The following is a 22,193-nucleotide window of genomic DNA, read 5'->3' on the forward strand; positions in this document are numbered from 1 at the left end:
TTAGAGGGTCTATAAGAGAAAGGCTATGAGAAAGTTTGAGTCCATCTGGGGCCCTTGGATTGATGCTCCTGGTATCCCCTCTAGACTCCTTCGTAGATCCCCGATGGAGGCCTTTCTTTTACTTGCAGACCACAAAGCGAAACGGGCTAGAGGCCGTGGGAACAATGCTTAACCCCTTAATGACTGATGACGGCTAAACACGTCATGAGTGGCTGAACGATCCTGCCTCGTGACGGCTTTAGCCGTCATCAGCTGTAACTGTTACTGCTGCTGCAGAAAGCATGACAGCACAGTAATGATTGCTGTCTGAGACAGCTGACCGTTACTACTAGCAGTCTGGGGACCGATGGCAGGGGTCTCTGGACTGTTTATAGTAACAATCAGCTGTCTAAAGGCCCTATTCCACGGAACGATTATCGTCCGTATTCGTCCGATATCGGCCGCTACGGACGATAATCGTCCCGTGGAATAGAGTGCAACGATCAGGCTGATCGTTGCAGTCGCTTGTTTTTCAACATGTTGAAAAACAAGCGACTGATATAGCAACGAACTGCTGCCGTCGCTCTGTTGAATAGGAACGTCGGCAGCAGACGCTGTTATATCCTATGGGCTGCCCGGACGATCAGCGATCACCCGGGCAGCCCCCCCGGCAGCTCCCCGACGCCCCTCCCTCACTCACCTGCTCGCTGCCGCCGCGTCGCATAGCGGCGGCAGCGAGCGGGAAGGAGGAGCAGACGAGCGCTAAGAGCGCTCGTTTGCTCCTCTAAACGACCCATGTAATAGGCCCTTAAGACAGCAATCTTTACTGTGGAGTACTGCTTTCTGCAGCAGCTGCTGTGCTGAGCCGTCCGTCCCAGCCATCCATCCCAGCTGGTGCCCAGCAGCCTGTCCGTCCTCTTCCTCATTCCTCCTACTACCCCCCCTCCTCAGATTCTCTCCCTCCCTGCTCCTTTACTTCCTCCCTGTCCTCCTCTCCTCCGTGATCAGCCCACCCTCCCCCTCCTTATCTGTCATCTCCTGAGTGTCTCTCCTCCTCCTGTGTGCCATGCTGCCGTCTGCTCCTCCAGCTCCTTGGACCACCCCTGTACATTGTGATTGGTCAGTGACTGACACAGTGACTGACCAAGTCACTGACCAATCTGTCACAGGTGGTCTGATGAGCTCTTAGATGTGGTCTGATGGAGCTGTCACAGCTCTGATCACTGCACACACAATGAAAAAGAAGTGTGCAGGTGCAGGGGTGTAACAGCTCCATCAGACCCAGGCTCAAACATCACTTTGACAGTGATTGATGTGATTGGCCAGTGACATAACTGTCACTGACCAATCACAGCAATCAATGTTACAGAGCTGTCACAGCTCCTCCAAGCCTCCTTACTCCTGTGTATAGAGAGGACATTGGAGCTGTGACAGTCTACTGTCTAAACTACTGTGCCCCCAAACACCACAATCCCTTTTCCCACATAAATAATAAACATGAATAAATAAATAAATAAATAGATATAAATAAATAATAAACTAAATAAATAAATAAAAATAAATAAATAAATAGATATAAATAAATAAAATAAAAATGACAAATAAGGGTGCGTGCACACTACGGAATCCACGCATATGACCCGTGGCGGATTCCGTCGCTCGTACCCACACGAGGCGGCGCACATCTCCGTCTGTGCCATAGACACTATTCTATGCGTGGGCGGATTCCACATTCTGCTGAAAGAACTGACATGTCAATTCTCAATCCGCCCCTTGCATAGAATAGTGTCTATGGCACGGGCAGAGATGCGCGTACGAGCGACGGAATCCACCACGGGTCATACGTGCGGATTCTGTAGTGTGCACGCACCCTAAATAAGTATCAATAAATAAAATAAAACGACAAATAAATACTGTAAGTATAAATAAATACAATAAATAAATATTATTTTATACACGCATGCATTAAAGGCTAGGACATTAGTGTAAGGTGTAGGGTGTTAGGGGGGAAAATAAGTTAGAAATAGCTAGTTAGCGTTAGAGAAAGTATTTCAGTGTTAGGGTTTGTTCACATTGAGGAATAGGCGAAGAATTTCAAGCAGTATCCGTGCTTAATGCTATGCGTTCTCCGCTTGAAATTCTGCCTGTAAAATATGTGCAGAGCAATGTCCTAAATACATTAGGGGGTGCAGTTTTCAAAATGGGGTCATCGTTCTGGCAGCTCCAATCCTTTGGAAACACATTATGGTGCCTGTAAAACATCATAAAAGAAAAGAAGGCCACAAAAACCACAGGGTGGTCCTTTATTTTTGTTGTCTGTATGCATGCCCAGCAGCACACCAGGCCCACAAGTGGGATATTTCTCAAAACTAGAGATTTGGGGTATTATATATTTTGTTTGATTTTTCTGTTAATACCCGCTGTATTAGAGGGGAAAAAAATTGAAAATTGAAAATTTGCAAAAAAATATAATTTCTCTAATTTGACCTCCACTTTGCTCTAATTCCTGTGAACCATTTAAAGAGTTAACAAATTTATTAACACCTGGTTTGAATTCTTTGAGGGGTGCAGTTTTTAAAATGGGGTCATGTTTGCAGGTTTGTAGTATACAGGCCTCTCAAATTTGCTTTGAAAATAAAGTAGTCCCTTTTAAATTTTAAAATTTGCTGCTGAACTTCTAAGTCATCTAATGGTTAAAAAAAAGTAAAAGAGCACCTACCAAATGATGCCAACATAAAGTAGACATATTGTCAATGAGAATTATGAAATAATTTATGAGGCATGACCATTTTTCATACAAGCAGTGAATTCCAAACATTTTAAAATGCTAATATTTTCAATTTTTTACAACATTTTTGAAGTTTTGAACGTGTGGACCAAAATGTACCAGTAGCTTAAAGTACAATGTGTCACGAAAAAACTATCTTAGAATCACTTGGATAAGTTAAAGCATCACGGAGATACAAGCACATAAAGTAAAACAGGTCAATTTAGAAAAATGGGCCTCAGTCATTAAGTGACATACTGGACTTTTTAGCTCAGTCATTAAGGGGTTAAGACTACCTGATTACTCTATGCTTGCCTCCCCCTTTTCCCCCTTACACCTGAATTCTCTCCCTTCTCTCACCCTCTCGACTCCTAAGGGAACGTGCTATTCTTTCTCTGATGTCTCTTTATGCATTGTTTTGCATCAAAGTCTTTCAAATTTTTCTTTTATTTGTCTGCAGAAACTTGAACATGGTTGGGGGACAGACCCCCTGGTTGTGCAGTAATATTCAGTAGTCAATGTCTTGAATTGCATATACGACCCGGTTTAAATAATGTTAATGGCTGCCTACATATGGTATTCTGTGTTTTTGGGAGTTGGCGTTAAGGGAGGAGGGTGGGCTCTTTGGGGTGGGGGTGGGTCGGGTAGAGTGAAAACGAAAGCACTTTTTGTGTTTGTGAAAAAAACTTTTTCAATAAAAAAGATCTGATAAAAAAAAAAGGGAACCTGTCACCCCCCCGTGCCGGGACAGAGCCCGGTCGACCCCCCGGTGCAGACCCATATGCTCACCGCTTCAAAAAAGTCCCGTTTCTGGACTGCTCCCGCCACCAAGATATCTTCGTCCGAAGCCGTGCATGCGCTCCCAGAGATAAGTTTGATGCCCATAGAGAATGACTGAAGCCGTCATTCTCTATGGTTGTCGGACTCATCTCTGGGAGCGCGCGTACGGCTTCGGATGGAGATATCTCAGCGGCGAGAGCGGGTCCAGGAACGGGACTTCTAGGAAGTGGTGAGTATACGGGTCTGCATCGGGGGGTCAGCCGGGCTCTGTCCCGGCACGGGGGGTGACAGGTCTCCTTTAAGGGAAATGCACATAAAGTGCCTTTTTCCCTGCACTTACTACTGCATCAAGGCTTCACTTCCTGGATAACATGGTGATGTCACAACCCGACACCCAGAGCTGTGTGGGCTGTGGCTGCTGGAGAGAATGATGGCAGAGGGACACTGTGAGACACAGGGCACTGGAGGGACACTAAGCAACCCTCTGCCATCATCCTGTCCAGCAGCAACAGCCCACACAGTCGGGTCATGACATCATCATTTTATCCAGAAAGTGAGGCCTTGATTCAGCAGTAAGTGCAGGGAAAAAAAGCACTTCATAAGCATTTCCCATAATAAGTGTATATTGGTAACTTGTATAACTGGGGGGCAATAAAATAGTTATCCTTTAAAGAAAAATACCAAAGAAAAAACCCTGCAAAATCTGCCCAATCGGGCATCTTACTAACATGGGGACAAAATAATGTTCAATGACTTACAAAAGTATTCACCCCCCCTTGGCATTTTACTGTTTTGCTGCCTCACAACCTGGAATGACAATGGATTTTTTGAGGGTTTGTATCATTTTATGTAAATTACATGCTTAATTGCCTCTTTTATTTTTTTTTTTGCGCTTGTGCACTTTTTACATTTTGTGCAAAAACTCACACACATGGGGTCTGACTGAAGTACTGCCACACATTTCTTTGTGCAAAATGGGGTGGCTTTAGAGTGATCCTGAAAAAATGCAGGGATCAAAATAGATGAAAAAGTTAGGAGGGAGACAGGGAAACTTCTTTTTCCAAGTAATTAATCAGGAGAGAAGAGAGTATGTCCTTGTGTGTTGTTTAGAAATGTTAATTTTTATTTTGACACATTTTTTATTATTTATATTTTATTTTTTCATGATTCATTTAAAATAATATATATTCATAATTGGTATTGCTCCTCCTATTCTCTGACGGATATCAATAAAGTACTGACACTGCCAGATACTTTAGAGCAATGCTTCTCAATTCCAGTCCTCAGGCCTCACCAACAGGTCATGTTTTGAGGATTTCCCATACAAAGAACACCTGTGCTAATACCTGATGCACTGAGTATAATTAGATCACCTGTGAAATACTACTGGAATTGAGAAGCACTGCTTTAGAGTAAGGGATTTTCACACTGTGTCCTGTAAATGGAAAAATGAAAGTGCCTTGGCAGGAACAAAAACACAAAAATTAGAATTGGCCTTCAGGGCCGGGACAAGGAGTTTTGGTGCCCTAGGCAGAGAAGACAAATGGCGCCCCCGCCCCCCAGAATAGACTGACAGCCAGGAGGCTATACTGTATGTGGGGGTCATGTATACTGTACCCCCTGACTGTAACAGGACCGTGTATACTGTACCCCCTGACTGTAACAGGACCGTGTATACTGTACCCCCTGACTGTAACAGGACCGTGTATACTGTACCCCTTACTGTAACAGGACCATGTATACTGTACCCCCTGACTGTAACAGGACCGTGTATACTGTACCCCCTGACTGTAACAGGACCATGTATACTGTACCCCCTGAATGTAACAGGACCGTGTATACTGTACCCCCTGACTGTAACAGGACCATGTATACTGTACCCCCTGACTGTAACAGGACCATGTATACTGTACCCCCTCAATGTCACAGGACCTTGTATACTGTACCCCCTGACTGTAACAGGACCATGTATACTGTACCCCCTGACTGTAACAGGACCATGTATACTGTACCCCCTGAATGTAACAGGACCGTGTATACTGTACCCCCTGACTGTAACAGGACCATGTATACTGTACCCCCTGACTGTAACAGGACCCTGTATACTGTACCCCCTGACTGTAACAGGACCATGTATACTGTACCTCCTGACTGTAACACACCATGCCACCTGAATGTAGTAGTGTCACACATGGCATCCTGAGAATTTAGGTGTCACACACCAGACCCCTCGGGTATAATGATGGTGCACATTGTGCTATAGGTATAACAGGAATATAAAGTGTTACAGACTTCAGGAACAGAGAAAATGATGCAGCACAGGAGCCTCCCCTATACCATGACAGCACAGTCACAGCGCCATATACACATCATATACTGATCCTACCACATACACCTCCCCTATACCATGACAGCACAGTCACAGCGCCATATACACATCATATAGTGATCCTGCCACATACACCTCCCCTATACCATGACAGCACAGTCACAGCGCCATATACACATCATATAGTGATCCTGCCACATACACCTCCCCTATACCATGACAGCACAGTCACAGCGCCATATACACATCATATACTGATCCTGCCACATACACCTCCCCTATACCATGACAGCACAGTCACAGCGCCATATACACATCATATACTGATCCTGCCACATACACCTCCCCTATACCATGACAGCACAGTCACAGCGCCATATACACATCATATACTGATCCTGCCTGACCCAGTACAAGGACCCAATACAATAAGGATATAAAGCACCAGTGTCAGGAGAATTAGCCTGTACATAATAAACACATGTGTTCACCAACCTGTGGGTCCCAAGCTGTGGCAGGACTACAACTCCCATCATGCTGTGACTGTTGTAGTTTTGGAGCAGCAGGTGACCCACAGGTTGGGGAACAATATGGGAAGTGCTGTGTATAGAGGAACAGTGCAGGGATATGGGGCAGTGTTATATGGGGCAGCCCTGTGACCTAGGTGACCTCCCTCTCCCAGCACTCCCAGCCTCCCTACACCTACAGGATGATGAGAGTCAGTCAGTGAACTCACCAGACAGCAGCCCCAGCAGTCGGCACGGCCTCCAGCAGTCAGATGAGGTCACATGGTGAGGAGGGGGCGGAGCCTCTAGTCCGAGTGAAAGGTCCTTGCAGGTCCTTGCAGGCCATCTTCAGGGCAGAGCAATGATCCTGCTCGGGGTGAGGGGATATTCACACTGCCTGCCCAGGAGGGGAGAGAGTGGGAGGACATGAGGATGCTGAAGGTGAGCAGGGAGGGGTAGCACTCTGAGGCCACCAGGAGTACAGGAGCCTGTAGTAATTTTTTTTTTTTTGGAGATTGAAATTGCGCCCCCTGTAACTCACCACTAGATGGCGCCCTAGGCCATCGCCTACCCTGGCCTACCCTTTGTCCCGGCCCTGTTGGCCTTAAAGAGTGCTTAAAGTGACTGTACCATCAGGCAGAAGCACTGGAGGCGGACCGACCCACCCTTAGTGGGAGGAAACCCTAGCCCCTCTATGATAGGGTTTCATTGAATCTAATGGAGTCACGTCACGAAGGGGTTGGGGTTTCTTCCCACTAAGTGTGGGTTGGCTCGCCTCCAGTGCTTATGCCTGGGCCTGGTGGTACAGTCACTTTAAAGCTCCCAGCTGGCTACTTTACAACCCATCTCAGCTGGTCACGGATGCCCTACTCATCCAGTCAGTGATTGGTGTGGGACACCGCTGCAGGGTGCAGGAACTGGCTAAGCAGGGTAGATCCAACCCCGCCGGACTTCCTCTTTAAGGTCATAATCCACTGTGTCCTTGGATGTACCAGAGCAAGCAATAAACATTTTAAAGCATAAATATTTTCATCTGACCAGGTCGGTGCTATTGTGCCGAATTTGATGGTGCCGTCCCAACATCTGGTAAGTTTTCTATGTAATGATAATGATATATGAAATAGCTTGGTGTGGGCCCAGCACCTCGGTTGCACTGATATCTCCTCCCCTAGGTGTTGTATGAGGCAGAGCTAGGCCAGGGTTGGACTTCATTGAGAAGCCGCACATCACCCAGGGGAGGAGATATCAGTGCACTTCATAAGCATATATAGAACACGTAGCAGATCTCAGGAACTGGGTGGTATTTTGAAAAATGGATGTCACTATCTGAATTTGGCCAAGGACACTCTTCAACAACTAGTATAGGAGGATCTGAAAATTTTAAGAGAAACAAGAGCAGTCGAAAGACCTTACAGGACAATTCTAACATAATTATTAATCCATTCATCACATAAGGTCAGGTTGGTTGTTATTCTGGAAAAACTACTGTACGACACAGTGATGAAAAAAAAAAACTCTGTGAAGGTACAAGTTAACGTAGATTAGTGTCCAACACCACTGGAGATTTAAAGCAAATGTACCATCAGTACATTCGCTTTACGTTTTGCACATGACTAAAATGGCGCTTGCAAGCCAGTCCTGCTGTCCCTTCTATAAACTGCAGCCCAGTTCTCGTGCACAGCGCCAGGCTATTACCGAGCACCAGCTGGGGTTGAAGCACTGGAGGCAGGCCGGCCAGACCCCAGTGGGAGGAAACCCCCACCCCTCTATGACGCGGCTCTATCAATGGAGCCGTATCATAAAGGGGCAAAGGTTTCCACCCACCGGGGATGAACCAGTCTGCCTCCAGTGCTTCACCCCTGGTTGGTGCTCGGTAATACACCAGCGTTGTGCGTGTGAACCGCGCTGCGGTTCAAAAAGAGGACCGTGGCGTCGGTTTTCCCATGCCAGCTGATGGTACATTCGCTTTAAACACTCCATGTATAAACTTCTGCATAAGGAAGTACTTATGTTGATTTTTATATATATATATATATATATATATATATATATATATATATATATATATATATATATATATATTAGGGCTGGGCGATAATGGTCTAAATTAATATCGCGGTTTATCGTACATATTGCCACAGTAACGATAAATTGAGCGATAATTATGACACGCCCCCTTTTGAAAACCACACCTATTTGAAACACGACGTTTCGGCGTCTCCTATGCCATTTTCAAGTGGCACTTAGGAGACATAGGAGACGCCAAAATCCTGTGGTTTACTTATGAAGTTTGCTGCACATCATTTTATGGAATAAATCCACATTTTCACATTTGTACTACAATGAGAGTGCTGCAGAGTATTTTTTACTAGCTGATCCAAGGTCTAGCCTATATTGTTTGCTATAGCTATCTATCGATCAACCTCTCTATCTAAGATAGATAGATAAATCAGAAGAATACCGCAGCACTCATGGGAGAGCGTGTTTATTTCCCCAAACACGTTGTGTTGAATTCTATCCCATGAGTGCTGCGGTATTCTTCTGATTTATATTACCTATACCGGGTGGTCGCTGGTATATACCGCCTGGCACCACATTCATCGCTACACGAGTGCTGCATTCATTCTGAATTTCTAAGATAGATAGATAGATAATAGATATTAGAGAGAGGAGATATATTATAGATAGATTATATATCGATAGGAGTCCTATCTATCTATAATGTATCTATCTACGATCTGTATATCATCTATCTATAATATATCTCCTCTCTCATATCTATCTATATATCATCTATCTCCTATCTATATATAATCTATCGATCTAATATAGATAGATTTTAGATAGATAGATGATATATAGATAGGAGATAGATTATATACAGATAGTAGATAGATGATATACAGATAGTAGATACTAGATAGATAGATAGATAGATGATAGATAGGAGATAGATAGATAGATTATAGATAGGACATAGATAGATAGATATATGAGACATATCTATATCTATCTATCTATAATCTAATCTAATTTCTCTCATATCAATCTATCTATCTATTTTACCTGCTGTTCTGCCCTGACCCCTCCCCCCCCCCCCCCGCACATACAATTGGGGTCAGGTATGGGGTCGGCACCTCCTTGCTCCCCCGGGCACCGCTCTCTCTCTCCCGCACAGGAATCCTCCGTCACATATATCTGCTGTCAGTGTCCCGGGCAGAGCGTCGCACACGGCTGCTTCCAACACTGACAAATGATAACAGGCCCCGAGGATTCCTGCGCGGGACAGACTGCGGTGCCCGGTGGAGGGAGGATGTGCTGACCTATACCTGACCCCCTGCAGCCACTGTATGTGAGGGAGAGGGGGGCCACGGCTCGCTGTGAGTGCAGCTTCCAGAGCCGTCCAGCAGCAGCAGCAGCGATGAGCACACACTGGAGGGGGAGCTGCTACCTGAAAACAGCCTGTCACATCTCCAGCCTTCTTCCTTACCCCCAGCAGCACTGTTAACAGTGTCCTGAGCCGAGCGTCACACATGGCGCACGCCCCCCCCAGACAGCAGAATAGTTTTACCCAGGCCAGGCAGCGGAGGAAGAGGGACGCGAGGAAGCCTGAGGGGAGCAGAGCAAGCGGCCGCTGGGTGAGGGGAGGAAAAATACCGCAGATACCGTCCTGGCAGAGTTGAGGTCGGTTAACCGACGCCAGTGACGGTATCGGTATTTTTGCGGTATACCGCCCAGCCCTAATATATATATATATATAAAGTGGTTTACAAGCATAATTCGTTCTGGGCTTGAGCTTGTAATCTAAATCTACTCCTTAACCAAAGCAAATTTTCCCATAAGAAATCATTGAAATTCAGACAATTGGTTCCACACCCCAAAAATAATGATTTTTTTGACTCTTAATAACATTTAGAACAGGTGAAACAAAGAACCAGAAACAGCTGAATATGTCATATTATAAGTTACTGTACAGTATAGCAATCAGCATGTGGTGGTTAATGTATAGTAAGTGCATAAACCTGAAGAAACAGCAGCAGTTTGTAGATACAGGATGGAGCTGTAGGTCCACATAATACAGTAGCTTAGCACAACAGGCTAGAATAGAGGGCAGGGCTGCTGTCAGAGGTCTGTGTGGTCACATGACTGCAGTGGGGAAGGGGCGTGTTCAGCATGGACCAATCAGGAAGTGAGAATCACAGAGCTGTGCAGGAGGACAGTGACAGAAACTTCTATATACAACAGTGTGTATAGCTGAGTGTAAGTGCAGGCACATTATAGCAGTAATGGAGAGGATGGGAAACACAAATGCTGACAGAGACTGCAGGGAGCATGTAGGAATGAGCAGGACATATGTAGGCACAGTATAGCAGCACTCTCTGTCCAGGGAGAGAAGGGTTACAGCTATGAAGAGATTACCTCCACAGTCCTGTCCCCTAAAGCAAGCCCCAGCCAGAAGTCTATCTGCTATGATTTGGAAAGTGAGGGAGACTTCCTGGGTCAGAGTACAGTGCTGTAGACAATGCAATGCAGACCATGCCCCTTTCCGTCCCACCCAGTACAGGGAGCTCTTAAACCAAAGCAATGCTCTTAATCAAAGTTACAATTTTAAAAACTGTGAGCTTTTTGCAAAACGCTCTTAATTCAAGTTACTCTTAAACCAAGGTACCACTGTACATTTATATGTTACAGACCCCATTTGCCCCATAGTGCATGGTATGCCTAATAACATAAACATTTGGTTCCTGCAGGCATTGCATGTAGGAGAAACCACACCCACTTGTCCAATAGCAATGTCCAATAGCTGCTCATTGTCACTGTGGCACTGTAAACACTGACCAGCTATTGGTCAGGGCCTGTAACATGCTCCCGCCCTCTTCCATCTATGGAAGGTATCGGCAGGGACAGCAGATGGAAGAAATGGGGAGAAGAGACCTTTTCCGCTCTTCGGATAACCCCTTGAAGTCCTGGGGGTATCTGACAAATGACGGCCACAGATAGGACTCGGAAAGAAGCGACTGCAATCTAGAGACCAGCTAGCATTATTACAGTTAAAATTTTGGGTGAAGGACTCTGGGGTAGGGACCTTAACATAGTGAATGTAAGTGAGGGTACTGAAGGAATAACCTAGAATGTGCATTGCCAGGAAACCAGTAACAGGCTTGGGGGTATGAGAACAGTGCAAAGACTAATAATAATAATAATACAAACAATCTAATAATGAAGTGTTCTTTGCGGTATTCCAGACCACTTTTTTGCAGAAAAATGCTACAGCAAAAAACTAGTCAACAGGTAAATATTTTTTGTGAAGTTTTTAAGAGAAATACTGAATAAACCTACTGTTCATTATAAAATTGTAGCTGTCATAAATTTATTACAGATAGCATCAGTCTTACTGACCTACATTAAAAAGCACACATGCTGTTTGGAGGTACACAGCCCATTCTGTGTTATTAAGTTATTATGACCACTTGCTACTTTTTACGTTGGCAGGGCACAGGTCATGAAGGAAGTCACTTGTTGCGAGCTGGCTTAGTGGAAACGTAAGTTGTGCATTAGACTGTCTGCAAACATATACATCATTGCTATCATGGGTAAAAGGGACGATTTATCAGGCTTGCAAAAAGGGATGAGTATTGGCATTCAGGTCAAGGATAGCAGTATTTCTGCACAATTTATGAATGCATGCCGCTTTAATGAAAGTGTATCGTGAGTGACAAATGGTACTATTGTGAAAAACTACAGAGCACCATGCACCAACGATGCGAGAGGTGAACAGTGACTATGAAGGAGCACAAGGGTGAACCAACACTACATTGAAGCAGCTAACCACCAAAATTAACCAGTTTCCAGACGTGTGTAAAACAACAATTCCTACTGTGTATGTGGCTCTGAATCAGATGGATGGTCACTGTATCAGTGCAAAAGAGTTCAGTTTTCACGGCAGTATTGGAATTGGATCTCCACTGATTGGCAAAGGCTTGCCTTCTCTGACAAATTACATTTTCCCTGTCGCCCATTAGCAGCACAACCATATGGGGATTTCCACCCCTTGTGAGCCCGCAGGACTTAGAAATATTTTAATTAAATTAATTCATTAAACCAATAAGCAATACCTAGGCACTATATAGGCCAGACTCCACAACACACAGTGAGTTTTTTTCTGTCCTGTGACCCATAGGACACGTATGTGTCAGTGCAGGCTATTTGGTCTGCACTGACTTTGGTCCCAGGACCAGTGTTATTCTTCACTAAACGGTGGATTTGCATTTTGAGGGAGAGAATCGTTGTCTGCAATCTCTCTCTGCTATCTACCTGTGTTTTTTCATGTTTTTTAGTGCGGTGGTCCTCGGTGGATGCGCACCGCCATCTTGCTGACGTCACCGGATGTGACGTGTCGCTAGGTTTTTGCGCGGCACGGTGACGTCGCAGCAGAGTGGCAGAGCAGCTGCCACGACACCAGAAGTGACGTATCAAGGTATTCGCAACGGGGACGGCGCCAGGAGATGATGCAACGGTAGGGGAGTCACCCGGAGTGATGTGTTTGCTCCCCATCGATTATCTCCGTCACATGCCGCTCGTGACTAAAATCGTAAGTATAAGGTGCCTTCTGACTAAGGCGCAGGCCTCCCTCTTCAGGTATGTCTTTACCCCTTTATAATGTATACGGCAAATGCTGCAGTATCATGTGGAGGGGAGGAGTAACAGGGGGGAGGAGTGCCTCTGCTGTTGGGCGGGCTATTTAAGTCCGGAGCAGCTGAACTCCATTGCTATCATTGAGTGGCTTTGCAGCAGCTCAATAGCTCCTGATGGTTTTTTCCCTTCCTGTGAGGTGAAACCTCAGTCTATTTTGCAGCTTCCATTGTAAGTACTTCTACCCTTTGGGGTCACCTTTGTTTATTACTTTTCAACCATATTTTAATTTAGAGTTCTCTGATTGCAGATGTCTTCTTTGGAATCTGGTGGCAGAGGCTCTGGGAGAGCACCCAAACGCAAGCTCCCTGTTTGTCAGGATTGTGGGATCTCCCTCCCTGATGGTGCAGAGTCGGCTTTATGCACTGATTGTCGCAAGAAGGCGGATGAACCCACTGTCAGAGATGTGGTAGTGTCGCTGAAGGACTTTGTCCAAAAGTCCATGGCTGATTTAAAGGACTCCCTCCTCCCTTGATCTAAGAAGCGGGCACGCTCTAGCTCCCTACCTGAGTCTAGGTCTGATGATTTAAAAATGATTGATAAAGTGGGGTCCTCTTCTGCCTATAGTGGAGAGGACCAAGAGCCAGAGGGAATGTATTTTCCTGTTGATAAGATTCTGATAAGATTCATCAATACTGTGAATGCTGGTGATTCTGCTAATGTATCCACTGTAAATGCAAAAGCGTTTAAGTTTGATAAGATGCTTAATGACATGATGCTGAAGGAGTGGGAGAAACCTGAGAAACCTGCTGATATTAGCCGCAGGTTCAAACAATTCTTCCCCATTGAGGAGGAACAAGCTAAAAATTGGCTTCCTCCTCCCAAAGTCGATGTTGCGGTAGCAAAACTGTCTAAGAGGACTCTAGTCCCTGCTGAAGATGGCTGAAATTTAAAAGAGCCAATGGACAGACGTGTGGAAGTGGCTCTTGAAAGAGCTTATTCGGCTGCAGCCACACAAAATTCAGTCGCTGCATCCTCCTTTGAGGTTGCAAGGGGAATGCGTAAGTGGCTGAGTGCTATTCAGGATGATGTGGAATCGAGTGTGAATAGGGATGATATACTAACCTCATTTAAAAATGTTAACCTAGCTGTGGATTTTTTGTGCGGTTAAGCTGGCTGCTAAGGTCCATGGCTCTGTCCACAGCTGGTCGCAGAGCCCTATGGCTCAAACCGTGGTCAGGGGATAACAAGTCCAAATACTATCTGTGCAACTTACGCTATCAGCCAGGTAGACTTTTTGGTCCAGATCTGGACACTCTGATGGAAGAACTATCAGACAAAAAGGGTAAATCCTTTCCCCAAGCTTACAAGCCAGCTAGGCGTCAGTTCCGGAAGGAGTGGTCTTCTCCTAGATACCAGACAAGAATAGTGGTTCCCAGCCTGCTAGAAAGGGCGCCCCCAGACAGTCTAAGGGGGACCAGGGAAAGAAGTCTGAGTTTTGACGGTGTTCCGGTGGGGGGTCAATTAACTTTTTTTTTTCCAGGCCTGGGAGAAGACTATCCCAGACCTGTGGGTGCTAAATGTTGTTCAGAGAGGATATGCACCTACATTAAATCTGTTACCCCCACCGAGGTTTATTGTTTCTTATTTCCCGCCGTCTCCAAGAAAGGAGATAATTACAGGGGAAATTTTTCATTTGTTAGCTATCTCAGCCCTCAAGGATGTTCCTCGAGATCAAAGGTTTGAGGAAGTTTACTCCCCAGTATTTCTGGTGCCAAAACAATCGGGCAAATGGAGGCTAATTATAGACCTCAGATATTTAAACAGGTACATGGTAAAACGAAGCTTCCGCATGGAGACAATCAAGTCAGTGAAGGCCACTCTATTCAGAGGGGACTTCATGGCTTCCCTGGATCTCCAGGATGCGTATTTCCATGTACCAATCTTGCCCGCCCACCGAAAGTACCTCAGGATTGCGGTCCCAATCGGGGGAGAAGTTCGGCACTTTCAATTCAAAGTGCTCCAGTTTGGGAGCATGTGCAGATTACCCTGAATCTTCTTCAGTCACTTGGCCGGATCATAAATCAGGCCAAGTCAGACCTAACACCTTCCACCTCAAAGACTTTTCTAGGGTTGGTCATCGACTCAGTACAGATGAGACTGTTCCTATCGCCTCAGAGGGTGCAGAGAATTTAGAACGGATGTGTTTTTCTCCTTTCTCCACGTCAAGGACCTTGATGAAATTTTTAGGTCTCCTCTTCTCCTCAGCAGAAGCGGTACCGTGGACTCTCTGGCATTTGAGGACTCTTCAGGCAGAGGTCCTGCGGATTTGGAATAGGTCCCTTCCACATCTGGACTCACTTCATCTTCTGTCTTACAACACACGCAGATTTCTGAGGTGGTGGAAAAAGGTCAAACATGGCAAGAGTCTGGAGGAACCAGACTGGAGGACAATAACAATGGACGCTTCAGGTATGGGGTGGAGGGCCCACTTTCAGGATATGAAGGTGTCAGGCACATGGAGTCCACCAGAACAACTTCTATCCTCCAATCTGAACTTATTTGGCCCTCCGTCACTTCGAACCTGTCATGTTGGAAGAAGTAAGAATCAGGATGGACAACCTAGCCTGCGTTTATTACATAAACGAGCAGGGGGGCACACGGTTGCAGAGTCTTCTCACGGAAACCGCTAATATATTCAGGTGGCCGGAAGACAGGATAGCCTGCCTATCATCGGTCCATATCAAAGGCACACTGAATGTGTTAGCGGATTGTCTCAGCCGAGGGCTGACAATTCCGGGAGAATGGTCCCTGAACACGGATATATTCAACCAGATTGTGCGGAAATGGGGGATGCCAGAGATAGATCTGATGGCGATCCGTTTGAACACCAAACTCCTCAGGTTCTGCTCTCTCTACGAGGCAGAAAACCCAGAAATATTAGATGCCATGATATCTATGATAACGAGGGTATTAATGAAGGTGCGCCAGGATCAGGCGTCAGTTATCGCCATAATTCCCTTCTGGCCAAAAAGAGTGTGGTTCTCCCAACTCATGATCATGAGTCAGAGAGAATATTGGAGACTTCCAGTCTCCCAAGACTTGGTGTCTCAGGGCAGCAAAACATGCAAGGACATCCACGCTTTCAATCTGACAGCCTGGAATTTGATGGGACCGTATTAAACACGGAATGTCTGTCACAAAAGGTTCTGGAGACACTAACTCACTCTAGGAGTGATGCCACTAATAGATCACATGGCAGAATCAGAAGAATTTTTCAGGCTTCGTCCACGGCGCATAAAGTAAACCCACTTTCTCCATCTATTGCGCAAATCTTAGATTTTTTACAGGAGGGTTATGATAGAGGCCTTTTCCCAAACACATTAAGGGTTCAGGTGGTGGCCTTGTCAGTATGGCTTCAGAAAAGACTGATGCAGGTACAAGGCTGAGACCTAGAAGAATCAAACCGGTAACCACATGGGATTTGGTCTTAGTGCTGAAACAATTATGCCGTCATCCATTTATTCCAACTGAGGAAATAGACTTGAAGTATCTCACTATGAAACTAACCTTTCTACTGGCTGTCACCACAGCCAAGCGCATAGGAGAGCTGCAAGCCCTAGCAGCAAAAGAGCCGTATACTACTTTCTCAGACAATAAAGTAATCCTAAGAGTTCTTCCTTCTTTTATGCCTAAATATGACTCTTTTTCAAACATAAATCAGATGATAGTCCACCCATCTTACAAACCAAAATCTGTTGAAGATGGACAGGATTTTTCCTCAATTATATTGAGAGGACTTCATCTATAAGGAGCGACGATTATCTACTTCTTCTTTTCCGGGGGCCGCATCGGGGAAAAAAGGCTTCAAAGCTCTCGATTTCCCGATAGATATGCGATTGCATAACTACATGTTATGTATGTGCGGGAGTTGAACCCCCAGAGTTCACTAGAGCACACTCTACCCGTGCGGTGGCCTCTTCTTGGGCAGAGCGAGGCTCTGTTCCAATGGAACAAATATGCCAGGCGGCTACTTAAACTACGCCTATAACATTTATTAGGCATTATAGATTAGAAACCTTGTTGGCATCTCGCACTGCGTTTGCCACTTCTGTACTGAATTCAGCACTGCATTAGAGCCCTCCCAATAGGGTTTTTTCTACTTGCTAATTCCCCATATGGTTGTGCTGCTAATGGGCGACAGGGAAGTTAACATTTTTTATGTTAATGTGTTTTCCCTTAGTCCCATTAGCACAAGCTACCCTCCCTTATCTTGGTATAGTACTTTATAGAAAATGTTAACTTCTGATTTATTGCATTAATAGAGTTGACATGTCAGGTGAGAATGATCAGAGAAATTACACCCTGAGCCCATTAGTGGAAGAACACAAGCTGGTGGGGGCAGCATTTTGGTCTGTGGAATGTTTTAGTGGTGTTCTCTGGGTCCACTCATCCATGTGTAAAGCATGAATTCATCCTTGCAGATCACGTACACCCATCCATGCTGATTGTCTTTCCTGGGGTGGATGGGATCTTCCAACAAGACAATGCCACATGTCACATGGCTAGAAATGGTTGAAAAATCATGACACCTCTAAGAACAACTCTGGCCCCGAAGTTCCCAAGACCTGAACTCAAGAATCTGTGAGACCATGTTTGCTCTATGGATACGCACCATACACCCTCCACCTCCAGCAGCTGCAGGATGCTCTGCAGTCAGCATGGCTCTAGACACCTGTGACAACCTACCTGGGCCTCAATGAGTTACTCCCTGCCCATCTAGCTGTTGTCTGTGCTGCACATCAAGGTAAGTGTTTTCTAGATAATTGGTATAGTGTATGTTGGAGAACTTGTGTCCTGTGCTGCATGCAAATTTTTAACACTTTGTACCGCTTTCGCAAGCAAATTAAGGTCAAGCACATTTTCACAGCATGTTGTCTTATTTTCTTGGTGATCTCAAAGGAACAACTAATGCAGACCTTTACATCTGTCACTGCATATGGTTTATAATTAAATTCTGTTTACAAAAAATGCCTAGTGATTTAGAATGTAGAGCTAGCCACCGAAGACACACTGGAATATACGACATCCAATGTTACAACGTTATAGATTAACCTGTAGGAGCTCTCAGAGCTATAAACAATGTGTCTATAGCAGTACAGGAAGAAACAAATGGATAGCTAACATTTAAAGGAGAAGTGCCACAAAATTTAAAAACGGCAGGCAGGGGGGTGCATGAAAATAATAAACAACCTAAACTCACCTGTCCCCGTGCCTCCGTTGTGCCACTCCCCCCATGACAGCCCTCGGAAGTCATTTTTGGCTTGAAACCTGGTATATCACATACCCGGCTCTTCCAGCTACAACGTCATGGTCCTGCTGAGCGATTGCCCCAGTCACTGATTGGCTAAGTGGGCAATCATTTAGCCAGGCACGTGACATTGCAGCTAAAAGAGTTGCAGGTCACTGGCGGCTGTCAATGGGACACTGGAGCAGGGCTACAGGGCACAAGGATAGGTAAGTTTGGTTTGGTTATTTTCCTGCACTCCCCGGCTTCCTGACTTTTTTATTTAGTGGGACCTTAACCTTAACCCCTAGGCGACCCTGGACGTACCTGTACGTCCAGGGCCGCCCCCATGCGCTCAGAGCGGGGCCGCGCAGCGACTGGGCTCTGAACCGCCGCGGTCCCAGGTGCCGCTCGTAGCCCGCTAATAAAGTAATCGGATGCAGCTGTCAAAGTTGACAGCTGCATCCAATTACTTGATGCAGCCGATTCCCTAGTGTCTAGTGGGGTGGATCGCTCCTCCAGGACGTTGTCCCGGAGGACTGATCCACACATCTTACGCCGTCCGGGGCCTGCGCCGTAATGCAGCAGCCGGAAGCAATCAATGTGCCTATCTCATCGATCTATGCTGCATATCTATGCAGCATAGATCTCAATGAGAGACCAGTGTACTTATACTAGAAGTCCCCCAGTGGGGCTTCTAGTATAAGTGTAAAAGAAAAAAAAAGAAGTGTTGTTATTGATAAAAAGCCCCCTCCCCTAATAAAAGTATGAATCACCCACCTTTTCCTATGTTATAAATAAAAATAAATAAATAAATAAACATGTTTGGTATCGCCGCGTGCGTAATCGCCCAAACTATTAATTAATCCCATTCCTGATCTCGCACGGTAAATGGCGTAAGCGGAAAAAAATCCCAAAGTGCAAAATTGCGCCGCATCAAATCCAGAAAAATTGTAATAAAAAGCGATCAAAAAGTCGCATATGCGCAATCAAGGTACCGATAGAAAGAACAGCCCCATAGACCAAAGGATAAAAGCGCTATAAGCATGGGAATGGAGCGATTTTAAGTAACATATATTTGTTAACAATGGTTTGAATTTTTTACATCAGATACAATAAAAGTTATACATCAGGGCTCCAGACTAAAAAATTTACCTGGGAGCCATTGGCTCCTAACCTGAAAAATTTAGGCGCCAAATAGAATATTTGGTCGCCAACATTTTAAACCATGTAAAATTAATGTTATGTTACATGGGACTTACTGTGTGCAGAGGCCACAGCAGCATCCTCCTCCTTTAGATCCTTTCTTTTCTTAGTTTGAAAATGTTCAACATGGAAACTTGCAACTTGACAACCATATACAGTCTGACAACCATATACAGTCTGAGGCTGGGTTCACACTACGTATATTTGAGGCTGTATGTTTGAGGCTGTAAAGCAACCAAAACAAGGAGTGGATTGAAAACACAGAAAGGCTCTGTTCACATAATGTTGTAATTGAGTGGATGGCCGTCATTTAATGGCAAATATTTGCTGTTATTTTAAAACAACGGCTGTTATATTGAAATAATGGAAGTTATTTACCGTTATATGGCGGCCATCCACTCAATTTCAACATTGTGTGAACAGATCCTTTCTGGGTTTTCAATCCACTCCTGGTTTTGGTTGCTATGAGGACCTGACATGAGGACCAAATACAGCCTCAAATATACATAGTGTGAACCCAGCCCCCCTCAGTACTTCAGCCTCACTTGGCTAGCCTTTTAATGAGGCTTACTCTTCTGAACTTGAACTTAAAGGGAACCTGTCGCCCCCGGTGACGGGGTGACAGGCTCCCAACCCCCCTATACTCACCTCATCGCGCCGGGTCCCGCTTCTGAAGATGGTCGGGTCACGGAGATCTCAGCCGCTGCAGCCCGGCGTGCGCTGAGAGATGAGTCCAATGCTCATAGAGAATGATGGGAGAGTCCAGCGCTCCGTCATTCTCTATGAGTGTTGGACACATCTCTCAGTGTGCGCGCCGGGCTGCAGCGGCTGAGATCTCCGTGACCTGACCACCTCCAGAAGCGGGATCCGGTGCGATGAGGTGAGTATAGGGGGTTCTAACGGGGGGTTGGGAGCCTGTCACCCCGTCACCGGGGGTGACAGGTTCCCTTTAAAAGCTTGCAACAGTCTATACATACTGAGCTAGACTTATGACTGCAGCCATAGTGACCCCCCACAAGATGTGTATATAGATAGATATATCTCTCACCTAGTGACTAATGCAAGTGACCCCCTACAATACAGACACCTGAGGGGCCCTGATAATAATAATTGTGCATATATCTATCTCCCAGTGTCTGCAGCCAGTTTGCCCTACACTTATAGATGGCCCCCTCCCCTTATAGATGGCCCCCTCCTTTTATAGATGACCCCCTCTACCCCCATTATAGATGCCCCCTCTCCCCCCCATTATAGATGCCCCCTCTTCTCCCCCCCTTATAGATACCCCCTCCCCTTATAGATGCCCCCTCCTCCCCCCCATTATAGATGCCCCCTCCTCCCCCCCATTATAGATGCCCCCTCCTCCCCCCCATTATAGATGCCCCCTCCTCCCCCCATTATAGATGCCCCCTCCTCCCCCCCATTATAGATGCCCCCTCCTCCCCCCCATTATAGATGCCCTCTTCTCCCCCCCTTATAGATACCCCCTCCCCTTATAGCTAGCCCCCTCTCCCCCCCTTGAAGATGGCCCCTCTTCTCCCCCCATTATAGATGCCCCCCCTTCTCTTCCCCCCATTATAGATGGCACTCTCTTCTCCCCCCATTATAGATGCCCCCCTTCTCTTCCCCCCATTATAGATGCCCCCCCCCCTTTCCTCTATGCTAAGCAGTATTTAAAAAAAACAAACACACAAACTCACCTGACAACCCGCTCCCCCGGCGATCCTCTTCTTCTTCGGACGCTGTCCCCGGCTGATGCGCGGCTGCCGGGGGTGTCCCGTCCTATCCCCGGCAGCGCGGCGCATCAGTGAGCTCTCTGTACGCCGGGGCTGTGACTTCTGACACAGGAAGCGTCTCTGACGCGCGCTTCCTGTGCCGGAAGTCAGGGCCCCAGGCAGCTCACTGATGCGCCGCGCTGCCGGGGATAGGATGGGACACCCCCGGCAGCCGCGCATCAGCCGGGGATACTTAAAGAGACAGCGCGCCGCCGCTGGGGCCAGTCGCAAATGGCGCCCAGATTAATAAATCTGGGCGCCATTTGCAAAATATCAGTCGCATTGGCGACCATTTTGGTCGCCATCTGGAGCCCTGTACATGTTACATATCGTTGTAATCGTAACAACTTGAAGAACATATATAACAAGTCAGTTTTACCCCAGGGCGAACGGCGTAAAAACGAAAATAAATAAATAAATAAAAGAAATGCGTTTTTTTTTTCAATTTCACCATACAATGAATTTTATTCTGGTTTCGCAGTGTACTTTATAAAAAAAACTCAGCCTGTCATTGCAAAGTACAATTAGTGGCGCAAAAAACAAGGGCTCATGTGGGTTTCTAGGTTAAAAAATGCAAGTGCTATGGCCTTTTAAGCACAAGGAGGGAAAAACGAAAACGCAAAAATTGAAATTGGCCCGGTCCTCTAAGGATTAAACCTCTTAATGACTGATGACGCGAGCCCTTTCTCTACTGTGCCGTCCTTGGCTGCTACTGTAGCTATTTTACTAATTAACCATACGCACCCATACAGTACCCTACACAACCATACCGACCCATACGGAACCTTACACAACCATACACAACCATATGCACCCATACAGAACCTTACACAACCAACTGTAGCCAGTGCTAGCCTCCGAAAAAACTACAGCAGCACTTACATTTACCATCTCACCGGCTGCTGTGCGACGTCAGCACGCGGTGGAATTC

The 22,193-nt window shown here is 46.0% G+C and overlaps 1 protein-coding gene across 13 annotated transcripts in view; it reads right to left on the bottom strand.

The window, feature by feature from the left end:
* The window catches only part of AIG1 (androgen induced 1), a 200,334-nt gene that overhangs the window by 173,838 nt on the left and 4,303 nt on the right, over positions 1-22,193 (bottom strand). The window contains exon 2 of one of the 13 annotated variants that reach the window (XR_011363513.1): positions 6,592-6,754. The exons of 10 other annotated variants lie outside the window; for them this stretch is intronic. Coding sequence is in view for 2 of the 3 variants with exons in the window: in XM_069973773.1 (XP_069829874.1) it covers positions 19,544-19,567 (24 nt within the window). In the remaining variant the exon portion in view is untranslated. Of the gene's footprint in view, positions 1-6,591; positions 6,759-19,543; positions 19,605-22,193 lie in introns of those variants that run through there. 2 more of the 13 variants (XM_069973773.1, XM_069973777.1) reach the window with 2 other exon arrangements.

This window comes from Dendropsophus ebraccatus, chromosome 6 (genome assembly GCF_027789765.1).
Source record: "Dendropsophus ebraccatus isolate aDenEbr1 chromosome 6, aDenEbr1.pat, whole genome shotgun sequence".
Lineage (NCBI taxonomy): Eukaryota > Metazoa > Chordata > Amphibia > Anura > Hylidae > Dendropsophus > Dendropsophus ebraccatus.